At 39.0% G+C, this 23,363-nt stretch overlaps 1 protein-coding gene across 2 annotated transcripts in view; it reads right to left on the bottom strand.

Annotated features, from left to right (window-relative positions):
* The window catches only part of fam189a1 (family with sequence similarity 189 member A1), a 77,330-nt gene that overhangs the window by 25,558 nt on the left and 28,409 nt on the right, over positions 1 to 23,363 (bottom strand). For both annotated transcript variants that reach the window (XM_020079908.2, XM_020079909.2), the window contains exon 2: positions 13,365 to 13,421. In XM_020079908.2, coding sequence (XP_019935467.2) covers positions 13,365 to 13,421 — 57 coding nt within the window. The remainder of the gene's footprint in view (positions 1 to 13,364; positions 13,422 to 23,363) is intronic.

Raw genomic sequence — 23,363 nt, 5'->3', positions numbered from 1 at the left:
AGGCTTTGATGTGTAGTCATGTTGACAGCATGTCAGACTGCATCTCCACAGGGTGTGATGGATTATTTCCTGTGGTTGGAGACATCATGCGGAAGTTGGAGTCCAACACCTTTTATTAGCAGATGAGACTTGGAGCCCTGGACATGAGGCGTGCTACACTACAACTTAATGTTGCACTACATTTTGAATTTAACCTTTTGACTTCTTAATAATGTGTGTTCACACTTCAAGTAAAGCCCTCTCCCTCCAAACATCCCCACGAGGGGAGGCGAGATAATAGATAGTCAGACAGGCAGTACTTGGGGATGCAGGGGAGGTAAGAGAGCTCCTTGTAAGAAGGTAGAGGAGTTCATCTCTATGCCAGTGATCACACTTATTGATTAAAAGAGACCATGAAAGACAGTATCACCCTGAGGGTCAGTAGCTGATTAACCTGCACTTCTCAATATTTTAATCAACCACTGACCTCTAATGAGTTAAAACAAGGAGGCTCTGTCTTCTCTGCTACCCCCCAGGCTCCTGGTGGGGGGGCTGCTGTAATGAGACAGTCCTATAATGAACATGGTCCTAGCAGACACTGACACCACACAGAAGAACGACAGGAACTTTGTCAAGGATTCTCCGTGCTTGTAGTGGTTCATTAAAAATCCAGGGTGACGTCTCGGTAAGTGAGTACACTGTGAAGTCTGTTACACACGAGGTGCAGCACAGGGTGTGTGATGGTAATCAAACTGTCAGAGGTTGGAATACAATGAACAAACTGTTGCTTCTCTGACAAAACTTAACTAAATATGGCAACCATCACATGGATGGTGCTGGAACACTGTAGGAGCTTTCCAAGGAGCAATAAACCAACACAATCCCATATTTAAACATCTTATGACATGAAAGTTACAGGCACATGTAATGTAAAAACCCAAGTAGATGGCCCAGCCAACGTGACAGCACCCGACACGATACCAAATATCATGTAATATCAATTATCATTTATTTTGTCAAGGAAAAACCAGCGGGTGCACGATGGCTGCAATGTGGTGATATTATATTATTATATTGTAGTTTCATTTATTTTCCTTCCTGACTTCATTTCTTTAATATAAATTCTGTAACCTGAGACACCCTGTATTTTGCAAACTTTAAAATGTTCTCCTATTATATCAACATTTGTGGATATACAGATTAGTCTCTGTTTTCTTTGTCTCTTGTGTTTGTTTTTGTGTGTTTCCCTCATAGATATTATGAATTTATATTTTAAAAGGTAAAAAACAATAAACTGAGATGAATAAAATAGTTTTCCAAAAGCTCTTTTATATTTCTATTTTAGACTGTAGGAGAGCAACGTGACCGAGCTCTCCCGTAACACCTCTGCTGCTGCCGCCTGGATCATGTTGCTCTCGCTCCTATGAGCCATCAGATAAGAGGGGCTATCTAATTCATATTCTAATTAATATGGAGCCACACTTCCTGTTTCTCTGGGCCTTAGGGGGGGACATCATTCACTGGGTTTTATCTCGAGCTGAAGGTTCCCGTTCACTAAGCCAACAGGGCTCTTTCACACTCTGCCCAGACTTTCTCACATTCTGCTCATCCCTTTGTCTGATCCCTCACATGTCAATTTACACATATGTTAATGATAGCATGTGGAAGATGGTTATTGAAGGTTATTGTAGTGTGTGTGTGTGTTCCTGTACTTATATCTTAGTGAGAACCATTTTAAGCATAGACCCTACAGAGTGAGGACATTTTGACTGATCCTTACTTCTTAAAGGTACAGTGTGTAGAATTTAGTGATATTGAGTGTTGAAGTTACATGTTGCAGCTGAACACCCGTCACCTCACCCTCTCCTTCCAAACATGAAAAAGAACCTGTGGTAGCTTCAGTTGTCATAAAAACTCAAAAGGTGTTTAGTTTGTCCAGTCTGGACTAATGCAAAAAACATGGCGGCCTCTGTAGAGAGGGTCCCCTCGATGTAAATATAAAGTATTTAAATATAAAGGGTCTTTATAGGGTAAAGAAAAATACAATTTGTACAATTTAGATTAAATGAACTTTGGATTAGACATAGGGCTAGGGAATGTATTATGTCAATGAGTGTCCTCTTTAAGATAGCAGTACAAACGTGTGTGTGTGTGTGTGTGTGTGTGTGTGTGTGTGGTTTTATATGCTGAGAGAAACAATGTGGTAAACAAAGGAGATGAATTGAGAGAAAGACGGCGCAGGAGGATTCAGAAAGCTTCCCAAAGAGCCTCAGGGGAGACATCTTTTAGTGTTAGTGGGAAACAGAGGAGTGGATCATTTGTTTTGTTTTTCACCATGTGGAGCCAAACACTCATAACTGTGACATTCTGCTGATGTACACCTTAGTTTCTTTAATATCACTGTGTGAGTAGAATGAAATGAGGTTTGCAGCAGCCTGAGTTTAATATATAATAAATACAAAATTAAGTTTAAGCACAGCTGCACAGTAGAGATGCATTTAATAAAAAATAACTTGTTTATTAAAAAAGGCTGAAAAAAATCAAATCAGTCTGTGTGATATTATAATATTACACCTGCATTTGTAAATGTGCCACAATCATTGGCTATTAAAAGCCTTCCATATCTGCACAAATAACCAGCAAGTAAAGCAGGAGGGTTTTTATTGCCATTTGAAACTATTATTTATCACATCTATATTCTCTGGGTTTCTAGGAAGGAGAGTGTTTCACCATGTGGAGAAAATTCATACAAATCTAAGAACGATTTAACGTTTTAGATATTCATTAAATTCAGCGATGAGTAAAAATATAAATATGCACCGATCAGCCTCATCATTAAAATTGCTAACTGGTTTTACAGGTTTTGACCTTTTTCAAAAAGTGAGTTAAAACTTATTTTGTATTTTTAGAAGACATATTGCTTTATATGTTTTTTTTTCCTTTGCTCGTAACATGTTAGATAAGGATTTTTTTGTGCATGTAAAAGGTCTGTAAAGTTAAAATCACTATAGGGGTTGGCCAATCACAGTAGAGTGGACCAGCTGGCCAATCAGAGAAGACTTATCTCTATCAGGCTCTATCTGTCTCAAACCTAATGTTTGGCTGAAAAGAGGAGCTGCAGCAGTGGACATTATGAGGTAATTCCACAAATTAAAGAAAAAAAGTGAAAACACATCAAAGAATTGTACTTGACTTCTTGAGCTAGGTTTATTTGCTTTAAGGGCAAAGAAAGAATCTCATTGTACAGGACTGTATATATGACAATTAACACATTGGACCCTCAATTAACAATATATACAGCAAAGGCACAAACACAATAGTCTATTTTAATCTGTAGGAAAGATATTTCACTTGAACTTTTAACATTGCTGCTGTGAAATACAAAGTAAGATAAACTTGAACACATTCAGATAAAACATCCACACTGGATCAAAACAAACTTTAAGGTTTTAATAAAGGGTGATGGAAGAATGCAAAATGATGTTGCCAAGCAACAGGAACATATTATTTTTTCTTGGTGGAGGACCAAAGAAAAATGATCAAAACAACCTAAAGCTTCTGTTTCTGCCTTTGTCCTTGTGCCTAGAGTACCATCTCATCTCTTGGTATAAATCTTCTTCTCATATTCCTCTCTTTTTGTTTTCCCTAAACCATATCAAATGTGAATCAGTGATAAATGGAAGCATTTGAAATACCAATCACACAACTCTGGATGGGTTTGCTTGAAACTTAAAGTGTGAGGGCTTTACTACAGGAGCTCATCACATGTGATGGTTACATTCACACAACATATGATGTCTTAAAATGTTTTGTTAGGTGATTTATGTTTAACTTAGAAACATTTTGACAACTGCATCAGATATGGGTGAAAATATGATGTATTACACCTCAAATATTTTAACTTTAATTTGTTTAATTAGTTGCGCATCACTGTCACTGCACATCTGTCAGTAGTCAGTATTTACTGACAGACAGAAACAAAATCACTCATCAAACATGACACACTTGTTTCTGTATTATTCTGTATCCTTGTGCCAATTTGAGTTTGGATAATGACAATGAGTTTTCTGTGGATTGTCTTATTTATTTTAATCAGCTCTAAATCAGCCCCCAAATATCTGAGTTATCATTTTAACTCTGCAGTCTACAGGGCATTTAGCTTTCTTTAGCTCATTGTTTTTAGCAATTTGTTTTTCTTTAGTTGTTTAACTCTTTTATAGTGATATGATGTTAAAATGACTTAAAGAGTCAGAGGGAGATATGGTGGAGGCTGTTTATCAGTCGTTTTGTTTGATTTATTTTGTTACAGGCTGAAATAAACAAAAAATGAAACAAAGCCTACTCAGAAATGTTAACCATTATTATATTATATTATTATTATGTCTATTATCTATAATACTCATCCTGTAAGGGTTGCGTGGGGGCTGGAGGCAACATTGACTGAAAGGCGGGCTACAGGTCTGGACAGGTCGCCAGCATATCACTGGATCAACAGACCGAGACAAACAACCATTCACACATAAATTCAATTTAGAATATCAACCCACGTAGACTCAGACAGAACATTCCACACAGAAACCAAGGGCTCAAACCAAGGGCTCTGAAAAGATAACTTCTTGCACTTTTCACTTCACTTTTGACAACTATCAATTCAGTTGAACTGTGTTTTCTGAATAAAAAAAGCATTTATATTTCAGATGTGCTGGATTCCGATGGAAAAAATAGCTCGAAAGAGGAGAGAAAATAAAATCTAACCATAAAATCAAAGGCTACAGAGAACATATGAATGAGAGTAATCCCTTCCCAAAGCTATTTTTGAGAGATTTCCTTATGTTTGAAAACAGCAGTGTTTTTCATTTTGCTGATTTTCCTTCTTTGTACACTCCCTAACTCCACCCTGCCCTCAGTGCTACTCAGCTCACACTTTCGCACACATATGCACTTTTGTTTTGATCCCTTACTGTCCGTCTGACACACACACACACTTCTTTTCTGTTTTCCTTCAGCAGCTCCTGACAGGTGGTCCTGCGGGGCCCATCTCAGTTGGCAGTGGGCTACATCTCCCACTAAAGCCTCTCCATCTGGGTCAAGTCAGTGAATAACAGACCTCTAAGGAGGAGGGAGACAGACAATGCACACACAATTGCAAACACAGAGACTGATCTGGAATCAGCATGCTTGAATATTTTGTCTGAATATGTGATTGCGTGTGTTCATCGTGGCATGTGCCTCTAGGCGTTAGTGTCATATCTCTCAGCATACAACGGTATGCCTGCGTGTGCCGTGCATGAGAGAGCTCACAGCTCCTGTCTATGCAGGATGGCAGACACTGTCATTTTCATGCACCAAATGGATCCCCAGAAATGTTTTACAGTCTTAACTTCCTTCCTGCGCTACAGTTTGCAAGAGCTGCACTGATGCACCATAGCAGGAACTGTTGAATAGCACCAGGAAAACTGTGGCCAAAAATGTATTCAAGAGAAAACTGTGTAAAGGAGAAAATGTGTGCTCGCTGGGTTTTACCCCCAGCTGGTATCACAAGAAATTCAGCAGATGGATTATAAAATGATTTTTGTCTGTGTCTCTATTAGAAAGAAGATCCTTATGTGAATAGTTTGATCAATAACTTAAGAAAAAAAAGACATTCATAAGCTACACAACAATGAATTTTTATGTTGATTACATTTTTTGGAGAGTTTTACAAGCCAGGATATGATATTTGTATAAAGGGCATTTGATGCCTCTGCTGTGCACAGCAATAATAAGCTATTTCACATAGTGGTATCCATGTTCATAAATATACAGTTTGCTTGTTTAAAATAAGGAAATAACCACATGCTATGAAATATAAGTAACAGCCAAAAGGCACCTTGTCAGCAACTCTAGGTCAGTCGTTCTGACAAACAGATTAATATGTGATGCTTGGATTTCCATCATACAACATGCAGAAGCCAGACAAACTCTACATGAATATGATGATATCAGTGCATGCTATCTATTCTGACATAATATAAATATTACAGTGACCAAGTTGTGTACTTTATATAATGATATATCTCATATTTCATTAAATGTTTGCGAGTTGCTCTGTCTCCTCTCTTCAGGGTTGTTTGTAGGTTTGCTCCTCTGCTCTTACCAGTCTCACGGGAGCTTTACTTTATTCATCATTAAGCAATAAACTTCAGCCCTAATATCCATTCACACTTTCAGCCCTCATTTACTCATGTCAATGATAGCAGATGACGTAAGTAAGTGTTTCTATTCAAATTGTGCCAGCTGCCTTCTCAGTGTGGCAGCAGTTTGTGTTGAATATTCCTTTATACATGAGTCTACTTAAAACTAAATCTAGTGTATGCTCCAAGATAGTCGTTTGATTCAGCCGTCCATACTTTCACAGCCATTGCAAGTTTTTGCAGTTGAGATAATCATATCGCTTCATCCACGTGCTTCCTCCAGACCGCAAAGGTCAAAAGTCTGTTTACAGCAGTTTCCTACATCCAGTTACCAAGCACTGGCTGAGTCTTCAGCAGCAACACACCAGGCCTGCCAAGCTTTGGAGTGGTGGCTGTAGTCGTTGCCACAGTATCAACTCACTCAGCTGTGAAATATGGCTGACAGGATTGTGTGCAAACCACAATTACATCTCGAGTCCCTGACAAGTGACCACAGAGCACTAGTTGTTCAGTCAACTGTAGAATATAAACTTGTGGAGCTTGCCTCTAATGCCTCCATTTGCTCAAAACACAATCACTGCAAAGTCACACACAGTTCTGTTTGCTACAGAAAGAGATTGGCAGCAGTGTGACAGGAGGGAGAGAGAGGAGCCCATTGTGCTGCTTACCAATGGCTGAAAGACGAGTACAGGCAATGTGTGTTTGTGTGTGTGTGTGTGAGCATTGTTCTTTGGGACTGAGCAGGAACAACATGCAGAAAAAACATTTCAGAGACCCTCAAAGATCAAAAATAATAAGAATAAATTCTTGTGGTTTGCTGATGAAAATCTATCTCATGTGACTCAGGCACAAATCATCCCCATGGATTTGGTGATGTGTTAACGTTTGATTTACTGAAGCAACCTGCAATGAATAATCAAGATCTATTACGAGTGACCAATACAGACAGTGAAAGGAGATAACAGCTTAATGGCTAGCAGTGTGTGTTTCCTTCATCATGCAGCGTTTTCCATTGACGTTACTGCAGAAATGGGCTAAACTTTGAGGAGAGTGGATATGGTGCAATTAAAGGCAACTTTGAATACAATTCTAGATTTTTCTGGGTTTGAACATTGTTGGAAACCTTTTGGGTAATATAAGTACACAAGTCAACAAAATATATAACATAGATTGAATCGTTTTTGGACATTTAATTCTTCAAGTAAATCAAATAACGTGACAGTGACAATGTTCTTTATAAAAATAAACAAAAACTCACAAAAATGTACAATTTATATTTATATGGACGAATAAAGTGTGGAGTGGCCATGACTGCAGGCAGCAGAAGAGACTTCAGGGACAGATTTATGAGTTTTGTAACTCTGTGTGTTTGGTAATCATCCGGCGTTGTGTTGAAACTCTGCAGAGCTCAGCTCATCAGCCTGACACACAGGAATTGTTTGCAGACGACAGGTAAACACATAATGACATCAAGAAAGTCAAAATCATCAATAGCTTGTTTGTTTGCCTCCTTCAGTGAGTGTGGCAGAAAGCTGTGGATGTGTTTGTGTGTGCCAGTATGTCGGGATGACTCACTGAACCAGATGGTGCTGGATTCTGTAGTTTACTGTGTGGACATGAGGCTTTAGCATTTTACATGAGCTCATATATGCTGATATTGGAGGAACGTTTGTACAAGTACTTGTGAGCGTTATATTCTGAGACAAAATGCAGAGCTGGTCATCTCTCCATGATATTCATACTTCTACACGTGCAGAAAATTGAAAATACAGCTGCAAACCCATGTTCACAAGACAATCATGTAACCACTGTGGGATATATTTACAGCCAACTATCAACAACACTATAAATAATCCACTGTGGGATCATTACGATCAAAAGACAACCAAACCTCGAAGAATAAAAGCTGCAGTTTCTCATTGTGCGTTTGTTTCTTATTAGGTATTCATGAATTAAACATAGCTGCAGAGGGCAGGATAGTGGTGTACAAACCAGAGAACATCCATTGTTCATCTTCACAAACACCGGAGCACGAGAGATTTTTAAAAACTCCCTGACGTCACACACCTTGTGTCTCATCTGTTTAAATCAAACACCTTGTCACACAATTGTACATTTTTTACTTGCAGGGAAATTAAAGAGAGAAAAGGACAGAAGGGCAGAAGGTTAAGGATTAAGACGGAGTACAGCTTTGTCTGTCTGAGGCCAAAAACCGGGAGGCTGATGCAAAGTGTTAGGCTCCTCATAGCTGAGAGAGACTGAAACACAGTCAAACCCTGATTGCCACAGAGGACCAGAGGCTGCTAATGGGCTAATTTCACTTCTAATTAGAGGATGAATTTGTCCATTTAGTTCTGTATGAAAAATGCTCAACTACGTGAGGGCTGAATTGGGCCGACAGACCCAGCGCTACTGATGCACTGTTATTGATCATGTTGTTAATTGGATGACAAAAAAAAAGATCTCTCACAGACGTTGTGCCGCTTTGATTCTTTGTTGTTCTAGTGCTTGCTTATGAATCTTCATTCCACAAGCGTAGAGATATTTCTGTTTCCCTGTCGCAATTAGTCAGTGTGCCATCTCGCTCTCTCCCTCTCTCTTCGTCGCTCTCGCAGTTATATTTATGGGCTGTCAGGAGAGAGCACCTCATAAACCCTTTCACCAATGTCCCGCTGGCCCTACTGTAGTAATGTGATAGTAATGGAAAGTCTACAGTTATGATGATGCTGTTAGTGATTTGCGTGCATAGTTAGTGAGATATCTGGAGGTGTGGAGAGCATAGATGTTTGTGTTTATATGAGGCTTAGTTCAGATAGTTTAAAAAAAGTGAACCTGCTGCCCTGTGTGTGTGTGTGTGTGTGTGTGTGTGTGTGTGTGGGGCTAAACAAATTTCCTCTGGATTTATCCCCAGAAAACCTTCAGACATCAGCGTGTCTCTGAAGCTGTGCTGTAAATCACACACACTCTCATAAAATAAACAGCCACACACACATTTGTCAAATTAAGTTCAACCAGTTGGGACGAGACACCCAGACACACCTCATGCATAACTAATATTACTCCACTGCCAGACAGTCCTGACCACAATCCTGCATTAATTCTAAAATGTGTTAACACATCCATCTTTTTCTATTTTCTCTAAATATAACACAAGGAAAACAACAAGGCCAAGGTCCATAAACACAAGGAGTCCAACAAAAGATCCACAACACAACACAGGCTCCAGACAGGCATAGAATCACGACAATTGCTAAATCTAATTGTATATAAGTACAATCTGATAATGTCATAAACCGCAGGCAAAATATGACAAGAGTGGCGTCTGTGGTGTGATGACGTCGATGTTGATACAACCTAGTGAGGTAAGGCAATCTGATTCTTCACAGTTGGTTCTAAGTAATGATATAATACAGTTGGTGCCTGAAAGTCACCTACTTAATTTTTCCATTTAATTCTCAGAAGGAGAAAGAATGCATTGTACATTAGTAGTAGTAGTAATAGTAGTAGCAGTAGTAGTCATGGAGCTGATGTTCTCGTACAAGAAAATACTGAATTGGAAATGCATTCATCAAATTGAAATAACTGACCATTAAATGCACATAAACACAGATAAAGAGGTATGTGTTGTTTGTACCATGTGTGCCTGCACTTTCAAAGAAACTAGTGAGAACAACAAAGTGAAAACAGTTGATTCCTCAGACAGAAACTATTTACTGCAGACTAACTGTGTTGTTTCCCCGCAGGGCAAACAAGGACTCTCTACCCTCCAACTCTGTCTCTGTCCGTCTTTCTCTCTCGAAACACATAATCCATCACAGTCACAAACAGCAGACTGCAGGTAGTCTTGTCTTTCTCCTGGCGCTGAGTGATACAGAGTAAATCTTCTCTGGCATTAATGCAGCAGACTAGACTGGATAGAAAACTGCAGTGTTTATTAGCAGTTTAAGATAAGGAGGAAGAGCAGGATTTTGCATCAAAACATGAACACTGTGCGGTTTCTATTCCACAGAGAACAATATACAGTACCGATAAATCTTTCATGGGGAGTTAAGTACAGGGAAAGTTTGGGGTCAACAGACTTTCATATTCAACACATCGTCTCTCACTCCACAATAGTGCACCTGTTATTTCACTCAGGCTTACAAACCCATCCTGTCTCCAGCCATCCAAACATTGCACTCGGCATCAGGAGCGGACATGACTGCAACATGTTGGAGCCAGAGATGTTTTACACGCCTTCTTATCTGTCTCACCTCTTCTATTAATAATCCATCTGTCTCTCTAATACCTCAGGATAAATACATTAATGGCAAAATATAGGCAGATTCAAAAACACATTACAATGTGTCAAAGTTTGGAAGCATCATTGAAATAAAATGATACCATTTGTTTTTATATTTGCAGAAGGAGCGGTTTATGGTTTAGTCTAAAAAGAAAATGAATATTCATTTCTTGCACAGAATTAGAAGATTGATGCCACTATAATGCCTGAAAACAGCAATCAGGAGCTAGATAGCAGTTAGCTTATCCATCCATCTATCCATCCATCCATCTTCTTTCACTAATCCAAGGTTGGATCATCGAGGCAGCAGGCAATGCAGGGTGTTCCAGACATCTCCCTCCCCAGTGTTCCATCTCCTCCCGGGGGGGATCCCGAGGCATACCCAAGCCAGATGGGATATGTAAATCCCTCCAGCATATTCTAGGTTGGGCGTACCCAGAGAACCTCCAATGGAAGGTACCCAGGAGGCATCCTGAGCTTTGCACTATCAGCATGAAGGAAGAGGAGCTTTACTCCGAGCTGCCTCTAGATGTCAAAACTCTTCACCCTAAGACTCTACTGAGAAAAAGTGTTTCAGCGGCTTGTATCGACTATCTCCTTCTTTCGTTCACCACTCAGAGCCAAAGATAATCAAAAGCTTTGTCTTATGTGTCAGCTCCTGCTTCACCACAACTGTCTGGTACAAAAATGATAGCGAAATGCCTGTCCTTCCCCTCACTCATGAACAAGACCCTGAGATACTTTATCTCAACTCACCCCCAACCTGGAGAGAGCAGTCAACCATTTTCTGCCAGAGAACCATGGCCTCGGACTTGGGGGTGCGAGGAGACTGATGAGACTCTGTTCAGCTTTTGTATAAACTAAATATTTGTGTGTTTGAAGGCGGATTTTGTAACAGACAGACCCAGATTAGTTGTTTCCCCAGTTTCTCATCTAAGCTAATTTGGTTAACCAGCTGATTGCTATTGCTACAGTTTTAAACAAAGAGACATGAGAGAGGGATTATCATCTAATCGAAAAGAAACTATTCCTTTGAATTATGTTTAAATTTGCTTGTTTGACCAACCCAACCAGAAGATATTCATATGAACTGGGAAACTAACTATTTGGTACTTTTACATAATAATGTTCTTAAAAAAGTAATAAAATAATAAGTTATCAAAGTAGATTAATCCTCTGTTGCCCGAGTAATGAGTAAGCAACCAATCCCTTATTGTTTCTTCGAGTAAAATCCTTACCTGCCCAGATCACAAAGCCATTTCAATTACACCAGCTATAAACCTAGTCTTCAATGCACATACTTAAACGGTTTGGAGAATCTCCACTTATTATGGATCACGATTCAGAGCATGGCCACCCACAGTTGGCAGATGGGTTGGTGCAGTTTTGCCAGCCGGTGTATTAGTCACCTGCCAGTCAGCACTGGGTCCAGGCCAGAAATGGAAAAGCTGTCCTGTCAGGACTGAAGATTAGATGCTACAATAACAGACACAAAAAACACCCCAGATATTAGCTTTTAGACCACGCTGAACACAGAGAGCAGCGACTGTGGACTGACACCTCTGTGTCTCTGCTGGCACGGACTATTCCAGTTAATAAGTCAAGCTCTTTAAGGAATGAAAGGTAAGAGGATTTAAATCTTTTACAGTGCACAACGTGTGACCAATTACTGCTCACACCTTGGCGATAGGATATTTCCTCTGATCCCAAAGAGCCAAAATGATTCAAACCTCTTTCTCTGGTCTAACATTACAGAAGAGGAGGAGGGAGAAGATACTATATATGTGAGGCAGGGAAGCAAGGTGATAAAACTAAAGGGAGCGAGACAAGTAATATGCAGTGAGAGGGGAGGGGGACACATGATGTGGTGAGGCTGCAGGAGGGAGATGAGATTATTTATGGCATTAAGAGAGCATGAAAGAGAATTGGGCAGGGGCTTGTAGTTCATGCTGAACCCCCAATCATCATCTCTGCTTTAAAAGGACAGAAGCACTGGGAGATACATGGACAGAGAGAGATCTGATGTGCAAAAACATTTATTTAAGTATTTTATTATTTCTGAAAGTTATACTTAAGTGTAACTTAACAAGATGTACTACATTCCTCAAGATAACCCAGGCTGATCACTTGTTTTTGTTTCCTTTTCTGTAAATTTCTACTTATTCAAGCACTTCTTAAATAAACTGTAAATATTGTAAATGTGATGAATAAATCACATTAATCAGTGTTGATCAATGTTGCTGAAGTACCTTTATTCTTGTTGCATGATCCCCAAAACCAAACAAAGGGCCCTCCGTGAATGAGACGCCCTGACAAGTCCCAAGTTTCATCACAAACCATTTACAAGCAAATTCCTTCACATTCCTACATTTACCTTCAAGTTTAAACTTTCACTTTTAATAGTTTGGGCCAAGGTCCAACATCGTGTGATCTGAGTTCAGAAAGTGCTGCACACACGGAGGCACAAAGCTTTCAATCCAGAATGATGCTATTTGGGTTTGAACTGAGCAACAGTTCAATGATTTTTCATCAGTGCAGACAGATACATGTAAACTGAGAAGTGAAAAGACTTGAACCAGCTCTGCGGCCGAGTAAACACAGTAAACTGGAGCTGTGATTCAGGGATTTTAACTCAACCTGAACAAACTGTTACAGGTTCTATGGCTGAGATGACATGTGGATTAGATTTTGTTATCATCTAATTATGGTTTTCAAAAGCTTGGGAGTCTCAAGTAATAAATGATGTCATAACTGATATTTTATGTAGTGTCTATATACTAATGCTCATATGGTCATAAACAGGACTGAGTAAGTAGTGTCTTGTGCGTCACCACATCTCCATCACTCTGATCATCTCAATAAAACACTGTTGTTCACTTAGTTCAGGGTTATCAGATAAGAGTGAGTGTGGGTGTTCAGAGGAAACTCACCACAAGTGAGAGCGGCCTCTTCCATGACACCACTCCAATGAGTCCAGAGAGCAACACCTAGTAGAAAAAAAACAAGTTGGTTAGAGGCGAGTTATACGATCAATGGACAGAATGCACGTTCCCGTGACTGGTGAAAATGTGGAAACTGTGAAATGGGCTTTTAAAACATACTGTGTCACCAAGTGGTGACATCATCAGAATGTGCTTTTTGTATTTTCCTTACTTTAGTTGAGTGGCACACCTTGGTGAGAGCGGATGCATGTAAAGTCATGTCATGTTTTATTAGTACTTTTGACCAGTTTACCTTTCATAAAATCATTGACACATGGACATTGGCTGTGGCAGCTCAATCGATTTAAACCAACTCAAAACCCGTAAAACTGACGACATCCCTATCAGTCTCAGGTGTCCATTCCTCAGCAGCAAATAGCAAATAATAACCTACTAACAACTCACTTCCACAGATCATTTTCCCTTTATCTTGGAAGGAATGGATGCTATCTTGTATTGTGAGGTACAGAAAAATGAATGCAGCTTTTCTAAGTCTACAATGTACAAAGGTGTGATGGCACATTTTTTTTACAGTTGATAAGGATGTTAAACGTGTGTTCTCTGCTTCTTGTATGTGTGATTCACTCCTTAAACATTCTGATCCTCCAGTAAACTGACTTCTCATCTCTGTTTGCTGCTGCCGGGGACTGAAATGAGCTGAAAGTCCATACGTTGGTCCCAGTGAGATGTTCTAGCTACACTTATTTATTTATTTTATGTTTTTAATAGCTTACAGATGTATTTTGAATGTGGTACAAATCATAGATAGTAACCACATGGGCCAGATTTTGGCAAGTGAATAAGAGGATCATAAGAAATTGACTCCTTCATAATTTGTTAATTGCCAGAAGCTTTGTTTAGTTTTAAAAAAATCACAACCTCCCAAAAAAATTAAGTCATACAAATTCTTTATCATACTGAGACCATACTGAAAAACATGCATAATTTAAAAAAAAAAAAATCAGATATCTGGAACTATCTTGCTATCCTGCTAAAATATATTTTTTACTTAAATGTATTATTGATCTGTGTGTTTGATTTAAATCCAAGTAATTCTCCCTTGGTAACACACACGCTTGTGTTTTTTAAGGATGTAATTCTAAACAGCAGCTCTTTTCTAATAAAATACCTGATTAAATTTATATCTGAGAAAACACCCATTGGTTTTCACAGCACTCCTCGGTCAGGGTGTGGTGTTGCATTTTTACAGTTTTTACTCCTGTAGGTGTGAATTCCTGTGTGTGTATGTGCGTGTGTGTGTGAATAAAGGGTACTCATAGCCTCCAGTGCTCTATTCCTCCATGGTCGCTCTTCCTTTCATTCTTCTTCACCCTCCATTAAACACCAACATGTTCGAGCCATTTCCCCTCAACTTGCCCCCCTCCTTCCTTCTTTTTCTCCACTTCATGTCTACCTTCTCCCTCTCTGCCATCTTTCCCTTTGCGATTTCTCCCCAAACCACACTCCCTCTCTGTATTTCTTGCACTTGCTCTGCGCCCACACACTCACAGCATATCTCTGCACTCACACACTCACTTTCACTACCCTATCCAACACTCTCGTTTCTATTTCCCTTTCTTGCTCTTGTGACAGTCTCTAGTCAATCTTTCACTTCTTCACTCACCTTTATACTCACAGGAATGGGGTGTCAGTTTTTAATCTGTATGCACACAATCACTCACACACACACGCAAAGCCACTGCTAAAGCAGATATGATACAATTAAAAGGTGATTACAATGAAACGATCCATTACCTTAAAGGGGATTTCTCTGGGTTTGAATATTGTTTAAGAAACAAATTTACTGTATACCAACAAACAAAAAATATAAGATGTCTAGTTGTTTGTGATTTTAATGTACATTCTATGTCTTTAAAATCATTGTTTTGGAAAATAATATAGCTGCAACAAATCAAACTGGTAATATGATAAACTCAGACAAAAAGATACAATGTAGACTTATTATTATGTAATCATATAACATAAATTCCTGTGATCCTGATTTTGAATTTGAGGCTGAGAATTTGTCCGCTTAAAGCTTTTGTGAATTGCTTTATTTGTTTTATTCCCATTTTGTTCTTTAATGAGAACTCGTTGTCACTATTAGTTGCAGTCATGCTGATAACAGAATAAAGGCTGTAGCCCACAATGTCCACAGAGTGCAATTATGTCACTGTCCAGCTCTGTCGTAGACAATCTGAAGCCATTCTCATCAATGTGCAAATGTCTACTCTTCCTCCTTCTCTATACAATAACATACACTATTAGTGGAATGTAGTCACAACAACAAAAACATAGGTTGCAGTGCGATTATTTAAAGAAAAGAGTAAAGACCCACAAACTAGCAAGCTTCCTAAGCTGCATATGATTCACATTTCCTGTGGATGTTGGAACTGAGACATGTGACGTTCAACCAAAGTGAGCTGACATCTCTCTGACAGTATCTCTGTGCACCATATGGACTAACAATATTTTAGTTGATTCCTTTATTTAAATACGTTTCAGAAAGTAAACGTATGTTTCACACGGATAAATCACAGAAATACAACTGATATTTTCACATTTAAAGAAAAGCATGTGCACATGTAATTCCAAATGCACAGAGACTTTATTTTAAATTTCACTGCTGTGTCTTCTGTGTTTATTGCTGCTACAAACTGCATCAGGGAGCAGGAGAGGGGGCTTGTGTTTCTGCAGGTACCTGCACTCACACTCTGCACACTGGTGTCACACTGCGACAAGTCCAGGGATGCTGTGTTACTATTACAAGGCTCTCACTCTCGGTGCTTGCTGCTGTTAGAGAGTAAATACACAAAGGCTGTATTGAGATAATTTAGTTTGTGGTTATTTGTCCAAATATGTCAGTCTCAGAGGTTTTCATTAATCCCTATCTTAAGGAAACTGAACTTATTATTTAGTTATTCTTTTTAGGGAATTTCTGAGCTCCATGAGTAGAAAGTCAGAAGACTGGATATAATATGGTGCAGACGCATGTATACTTTACTAATTTGTTGTAAATGAGGTCACGAAGAGTTGTATTTATATATATCTAACTATATTTTTTAATGTTTCATAGAGTATGTTTGATGTGTTACCTCTGTACTTGAACTTAAAGGTGATTATCAACCTGAGCAGGTTCAATTGCAAGCACAACACAGAGCCAGTTTATTTCTGTGTATAAATATATATGTATAGGTGTCATCTCCATATTTATAACACCTGAATATGTGTTGAAAAAGATTACTACAAAGATCACAGGACCGCAGGCAGGTTCAGAAAGGCAGTAACAACCTTTATATGATGCTTCAGTTTAATATAGTTTACTATAAACTGTATTCAACATGAGGCAGTTTTCTCCATACACAGCACAGGACAAGATGATGCCTCTGTAAAAAGGAACAGAACTGAAATCTTTTGGTCAAACATCTTACGTGAGGGTTAACATGAAGCCCACAGTGGTCAAATCTTGTTGTGACACAGTAAAACCACAACATCTAACTCTTATTCCATGTTTTATATTGTAATTCTTATGGCATTGATGTGGAAGTGCGGTGCAGGTGTTTTACTTGACCCTGCATTCTTTTCTGTCTTTATGTGAGTAGGAGTAAAGAAACATATTTAACATTCAAGTGCATGTTTCCCTCAGCCTTGTCATATTGTCACAGCTATCAAGGATGAAATCAGACATAACACACACACACACACACACACACACACACACACACACACACACAGTTGAGTCATACAGTCACAGTGCAGCAGTGACTGAATTTCTCTCTTTGTCTGATCCTGCCTTTTTTCTCTCTCAGTCCTTCCTGTCCCCCCATTGTGCTCTGCATTGTGTATGTGCCCCTGCATACGTGTGAAAGCCTATGTGTGTGTGTGAAACCAGCAAATCCATGTGATAGATTTACTGGTTGTCAATCACTGGTGGCTTTTCCTCTTGGCTGCTCCCAGAACAGGATTAAAATGCAATACTTAGCAGCATTAGTCACTGAAACCTGGTTAACACACATACATACACACACACACACACACACACACACACACACACAAAAGCTGATTCATATTTGTATGTTAACATATTTCCTGGTATTTTATCTTCATTTATGAACTGGTGAAAAACCTCAGAAAAGCAAAGTAAATAAAGTGCAGAAACCAGAAAAACTGTGCAACAAACATTATGAAAGTTATGAAACTATAAGTTAATGCAAATAGGATTTTTGTTGAGAGACATCCACCCTGACAATATGGTATTAGCACTATGAGGTATACGAACGGCTTTTAGTCAGTCTATGAGATCTGGTTTAAGGGATTAAATAAAGCCGAAAACTGTTCATAGAGAATATTTGAATTTATGAATAAATGGGAAATTTAAACTTGCTAAATCATCAAACATAGACAATAAAAAGGAAACCGCAATAAAATAAATCTGAAGGAAGTAAAGGTTTGGGTCAAGTATATTTTTAAGGAAACCCTGAACTATCCTTAAATATTTGCCAGCAGTCTTGTTCAGGAACGGTTTAAGCGAAGCTGTCTCTGCTGGACAATATTTAAACATCTGATTTATCATAGCAGTTAACAGCAGGACAATCGGATTAGAAGATCATCTTAAAGGGGAATTCTGGTACTTGAACAACCCAATTCTTAAGAGACTTGAAAGTGAGATGTTGAGTGAAATGATGCCAGACTCTAAGCAAAGACCCATGATAACAAAATTAGGCTTTGAGTCATATTCTATCCAAAAAGGATAGGACATTCTTTTAAGGACATTCCGTGGACTGTCGCAGTTGCCCCATGAGATTACATTGCAGCCAATGCTGACGGCCAATCAACTGGATTGATTCCTAAAGTTTTTTTTTTCTCCAAACTTTACAAACAGGGCCCAAATCGAAAAGTACTAGAATTTAAGTCACACAACACTGATGGAAAACAACTTTAAAATGTCCTATGACATGATAAAGATGAATATTCATTCATCTTTAAGAGGGCAACTCTTCAGGACTAATATGACCTACACACACAATACACTTGCATGCAGATTCACAATGACACACACACACACACACACACACACACACACACACACACACACACACACAGTGAGTACTGAGAAGTTTAAATGGAGCAGGGAGATAAAAGTGAGGCTTTGGCTTTTCACATCAGTGGATCAGAGCATCCAGTGTCACAGCCATGAAAGAATGTATTACTCTGATATTCTACTAACACCTACACACACAGCCCTACAGAGCTGACATTTCACCACAAAGCAATTAATACACACAAAAACATAAAATTCCAGTTTTTACAGGTCAGCGATTTTTTTGCAAAGTCAGTGTGAAAAGGTTGAACTGAAACTGCCTCATGACAGACAAAAGGCCTGTGGGGCCTCCAGGGTCTGTGGATGGAAGAAGCTCACTAAGAGATAAAGTCTGTGAAGCTGCCACAGCAAATTCCATACACATAATACATTCACAACTCAACACACAACTTCAGTATAAGCAAGTGCCTGTAAAAGTCTAAAAGGATTTTTGATATTTGGTTCAGGAAATTGTTCAAATTAGAATGGCAGATGGTCGTCTCTTTAATTGAAACAAATTACACACACATTTCCCTTAATGTGCCTGATTTCTCTTTACAAAATTGTGAAGATGTTACAGAAAATAAATTCTGAATCCACAACTCAATTTAATGGCTTTTCCCAGCATCTGTACCAGATCCTTCCACTTTCATGGAAGATTGGTTTGTTGTTTTTGTGTAATCTTGTATACAAAAAAACCAAACATACAAACAAACCCATAAACAAACAGGCAGGGGTGCAAACACAATCTCCAATGACATGGGGACTTGTACATCTGTGTATGACCTCTTCTTTCCCTAAACCTTCATTTAGGATAAAGAAAATACTCAAAAATACTTAAAACTACAGGAAGGAAGGAACAGAGAAGAGATCCGCCTTCCAGGATGAACCGATGTGCAATAGATGTATGCACAGAATAGACCAAAATAGAAAATGTTACGATGTGAAATCATTGAATGGAGTGTGTGGTGGAGATGTGTATGTCTCCATATGGGTGATTAGAAATATAAAAGATACACAAGAGCTGAAACTGCCAGGATTTCGACCTAAATCACAGTCTTGACCTATTCTTATTCATTTATGCATGGCACCAATCAAAGGATCCATTACTGGGAATGAGGGTTTAGAAAAGCAGGCCGTTTTTCAAACATCATCACAGCCTAGATAGATGGAGCCAGCACGGTTGCCGTGGTAACCGCGAACAGGCCATTTTCCAGGATCCATAATGACTTCCCATCAGCTGAGAGGAGCAGGGACCCTCGCTGGCTCAGACAGGCTCAGGTACGAGAAGATGCACGAGAACCTCGTGCTCACTCATGTACTATACGAACGAATGGTAAAATTGAACTCCGGACAGAAACCTCTCTGACACAAACATTATGCATAAACAAAGTGTCGGTTCCTCTGCTCGTTTTTACTCTCTAACTTTTGCTTTCTATTGGACAAGAGAAAAAAGCGTTTATGCTCGGCAGCTTCTTAGCAGAGTAATCTGACACAAAGTACATGTGCTTAAGTGTGTGTGTGTGTGCAGCTCTGTGTGTATGTGAGTGCAAGAGTGTGTGTGTCTATAAGGCCTATAAGTGAAGTGCAGGCACGAGTAAATCTGCAGAATATGTCTGAGGAAACTCACCACCCTGGCTTTTAAAGAAATAAAGTGCTGCTGAGTAAATGTATTGAATGTGTGTGGGAGCTGTCACTTAATTGAGCTTATATTATACTTCATGTTGAGTCAACTTAGTTTCTTTTTTTTTCATTTTCTGTAGATCATACAAATTTCTCTCTTTTGATCCTATGTGAACTTAAACAGTTTAAAAAAAAGAAGAAGACATTTCTATTTTTAGCCCACATGCTGAAATACTGAAAATTAATACTTAATAGTGAAAACGAAGTTGTGGTGTGATTGTGAGTAATACATTTACTTTTAGTTCAGATTATTACATCGCTTTAATGTAGGATTGAATTAAAACATAATGCTGTTAAGATGTGACACAACTCTCAGATCCTTTGACCAGCTGCTCTTATAATAATTGGTCGAGGCTAAAGTGTAACAGCGTTTATGTTGCAGCACTGAAACTTTGGAGCAGTTTACTGAAAGACATTCCCTTTTGATTTTGATTATATTTTATTTAATTGTAATGCAGTCTTCTATCTCTTTGTTTTTATTTATTATATAGCCCTTTGGTCAACACAGGATGTTTAAAATGTGCATTATACATTTTCTTGACTTACACCTATGAGCCTCGGCAGTTCAGGGCCAACGCAGAGATGCACTTGTTCGGCGTTGTCCAAAAGTCGGAAAGGCGTGTGTGTACTGTATGTATGTACGCGACCCCAACTGAAAGACAAATGAAGGTGAGCTGTAGCATTAGGGGAGCCCAACTCCTGGCGTGTGTGTGTGTGTCAATTTCAGATGTAACCTTCAATCAACCTTTGCTGGCCATGAATGAGCAGCACAAAATGTGTGTGTGTGTGTGTGTGTCCTTCTCTATATGAATCTATACAATCAGTGTAAGTATGGGCCACAAGAGCTTCAGCACCAAACAGTGTCTGTGCTGCAGTTTGTCTAACTGAGGCTCGAGCAGTCACAGCCAACAAACGTGTGTTTATGCTGTTTGTTTTCCAGCTGTTCGAACAACACGCAGCAGTCCACCTCCACATTCTCCTTCTCCTTCCCTCTCATCCATTTCTTACAGTATTCCTTTCTCTCTGCACCCACCCCCTGCTTCTCCTTCCTAACCCCTCCCCCCACATTGTATATCATTACTCCGCTTTGCAGCTCAGCAGAACCTCACCGTCGTTACCATGGAAACAGTGGTACAACAGCAGGTCGGATACTGCCGCTGCCTGGAGGCGTGGCACCTCAGCCACCTTTTACTCCTCTCCTTTGACTCATGGTCGTCTCCAGCACCTCGGCTGAATACATGAATTGAGACAGATACATGCCTCTGAATGTGAATCAGTCAGTGTTTATTTATTTTAAAGTTATACCAGTGAGAGCTTTATTATATTATACTTATCAGCGCGGCTCTGCTGCAGCCCTAGTAACGTGACGCTAGGTCTACATGACATGAGCTGGATAATAATAATTGTTCCATACATTTATCATAGACTAATGTTATGTTAATTAAAGAGAAAAGCATTAAGTTTATCTTAATCATTTTGTTTGGACAGTAGAAATTTTACTCCTGGTTGCTAAGCGATACACATGCTTGGTTGTTGCTCAAGGGAACGCTGCTCTGAGATACATTCTCAAATCCTGAGTTTTTAAGCAGGTCTGTCAATGCCAGTGAGAAAAAGAAAGATGAATCACTCCATGTTCATATTGTTCAAACTAAACCTGATGGTGAGGACAGCAGAGAAATGTTAATGTCACATCTTTCTACAAACAGTACACACCGCAACCATCATCTAAAGCCTGGTACACTTACTTTTACTTCACATTTGCTTATTCACAAAATTAACTGTGTACCCTGCATCCATGAAGAAAGCTGTTCATGCATGACTATACATATATTAGGACTTAAGTACAGAAAATGTTATAAAGCACAAATATTGGGTAAAAAACCCAGATAAAGTCAGATTTACACACTAAACAAAAGGGAAACGTTTTGAGGGGAAACCAGATGAATCAAATGATTACAGACAAATAAGATTAGTCTTTTATGTTTGCGTTTCTTTTGAAATGCTATTTGTTCTGGCCTTTATTACTATAATATTTCAATAAAGTAATCTCAACAATTCAAATCATTTCAAGATTTAATTGCAACCTGTAATAAAGGGTCATCATTTTACTTTGGCTTTTGGGAAACACAAATCTTATGTTGCAATTTCCACACAAACAATTTAACAACATCATTTTCGTGATTACATGATTGCTCTTGGACTGTTGCTACGATTACTTGTACAAAGCACACCGGCAAGAATGGGAACAATATTCTCTTCACAAAGACTCAATACAGTGAAGTAGACATTTGATTAGAAACTAGAATGGCCCTCAGAAGATTTTTTAAGATTCAGATTCTCAGAAGAGTGCAAACCTCAGCCAATGCAAAACAGTCCTGCACATTTAATCAAGCCGCACCAAGTTTTACAAACTCATCCAAATCAGTCCTCTAAATCTGTCTGATTTTTTAAATGCGGATCCATCGATGATTCCAGATCAACACAAACTTTTAATGGCAGTCTGGGAAAGACTTGCAGCAGACGAGTAGAATTCACGGTACAGTTTTGAAGAGATCTAGTGTATTTTTTTCCTTAGTCTATGAAAAACACCACTCATGTCCTTTGGGCTCGCCTGTATCATATGTATTGTTGACTGCAGGTGTATCACAAACCTAAGATGAATATCATGCTTTGCTTACTGATATGAGATTTCTGGTCAGTCTTTTTTGCAACAAAACGTTCATTTCAGACAAAGTGATTGAAGCAATAAAGGAGAAGCCGATGAGGATGAAAAACCCTTGACCTGTTTCTGTGCATCACAGGCATCATTGGTTGAGAGTGAGCGGAGAGAAAAAGGAAGACAACAGGGGAACGACAGGAGAGGCTGCTCAATGACTCTCTGGCTTCTCTTCCTGATTTAGATCATCATCTGAATCTGTATCTTGCACACAGGCCTATCACACACACACACACACACATACACACACACACACACACACACACACACACACACACACACACACACACACACACACACACACCTCATTTTAGAGGAGCTTCTTTGATGGTGCAACAAATTAATGTGTGCATGAAAAAAAAGGAAAAAATCCATCGATGTTTCATTTCAATTATCTGGATATGTTTGCACAGTGGGACCCGACTGTATCACTGGAATGAAATTCAACGCATGACTGAATCTGTTACGT

The sequence above is a fragment of the Paralichthys olivaceus genome, chromosome 1 (genome assembly GCF_024713975.1).
Source record: "Paralichthys olivaceus isolate ysfri-2021 chromosome 1, ASM2471397v2, whole genome shotgun sequence".
NCBI lineage: Eukaryota > Metazoa > Chordata > Actinopteri > Pleuronectiformes > Paralichthyidae > Paralichthys > Paralichthys olivaceus.
This window is presented reverse-complemented; position numbering and strand designations above follow the sequence as displayed.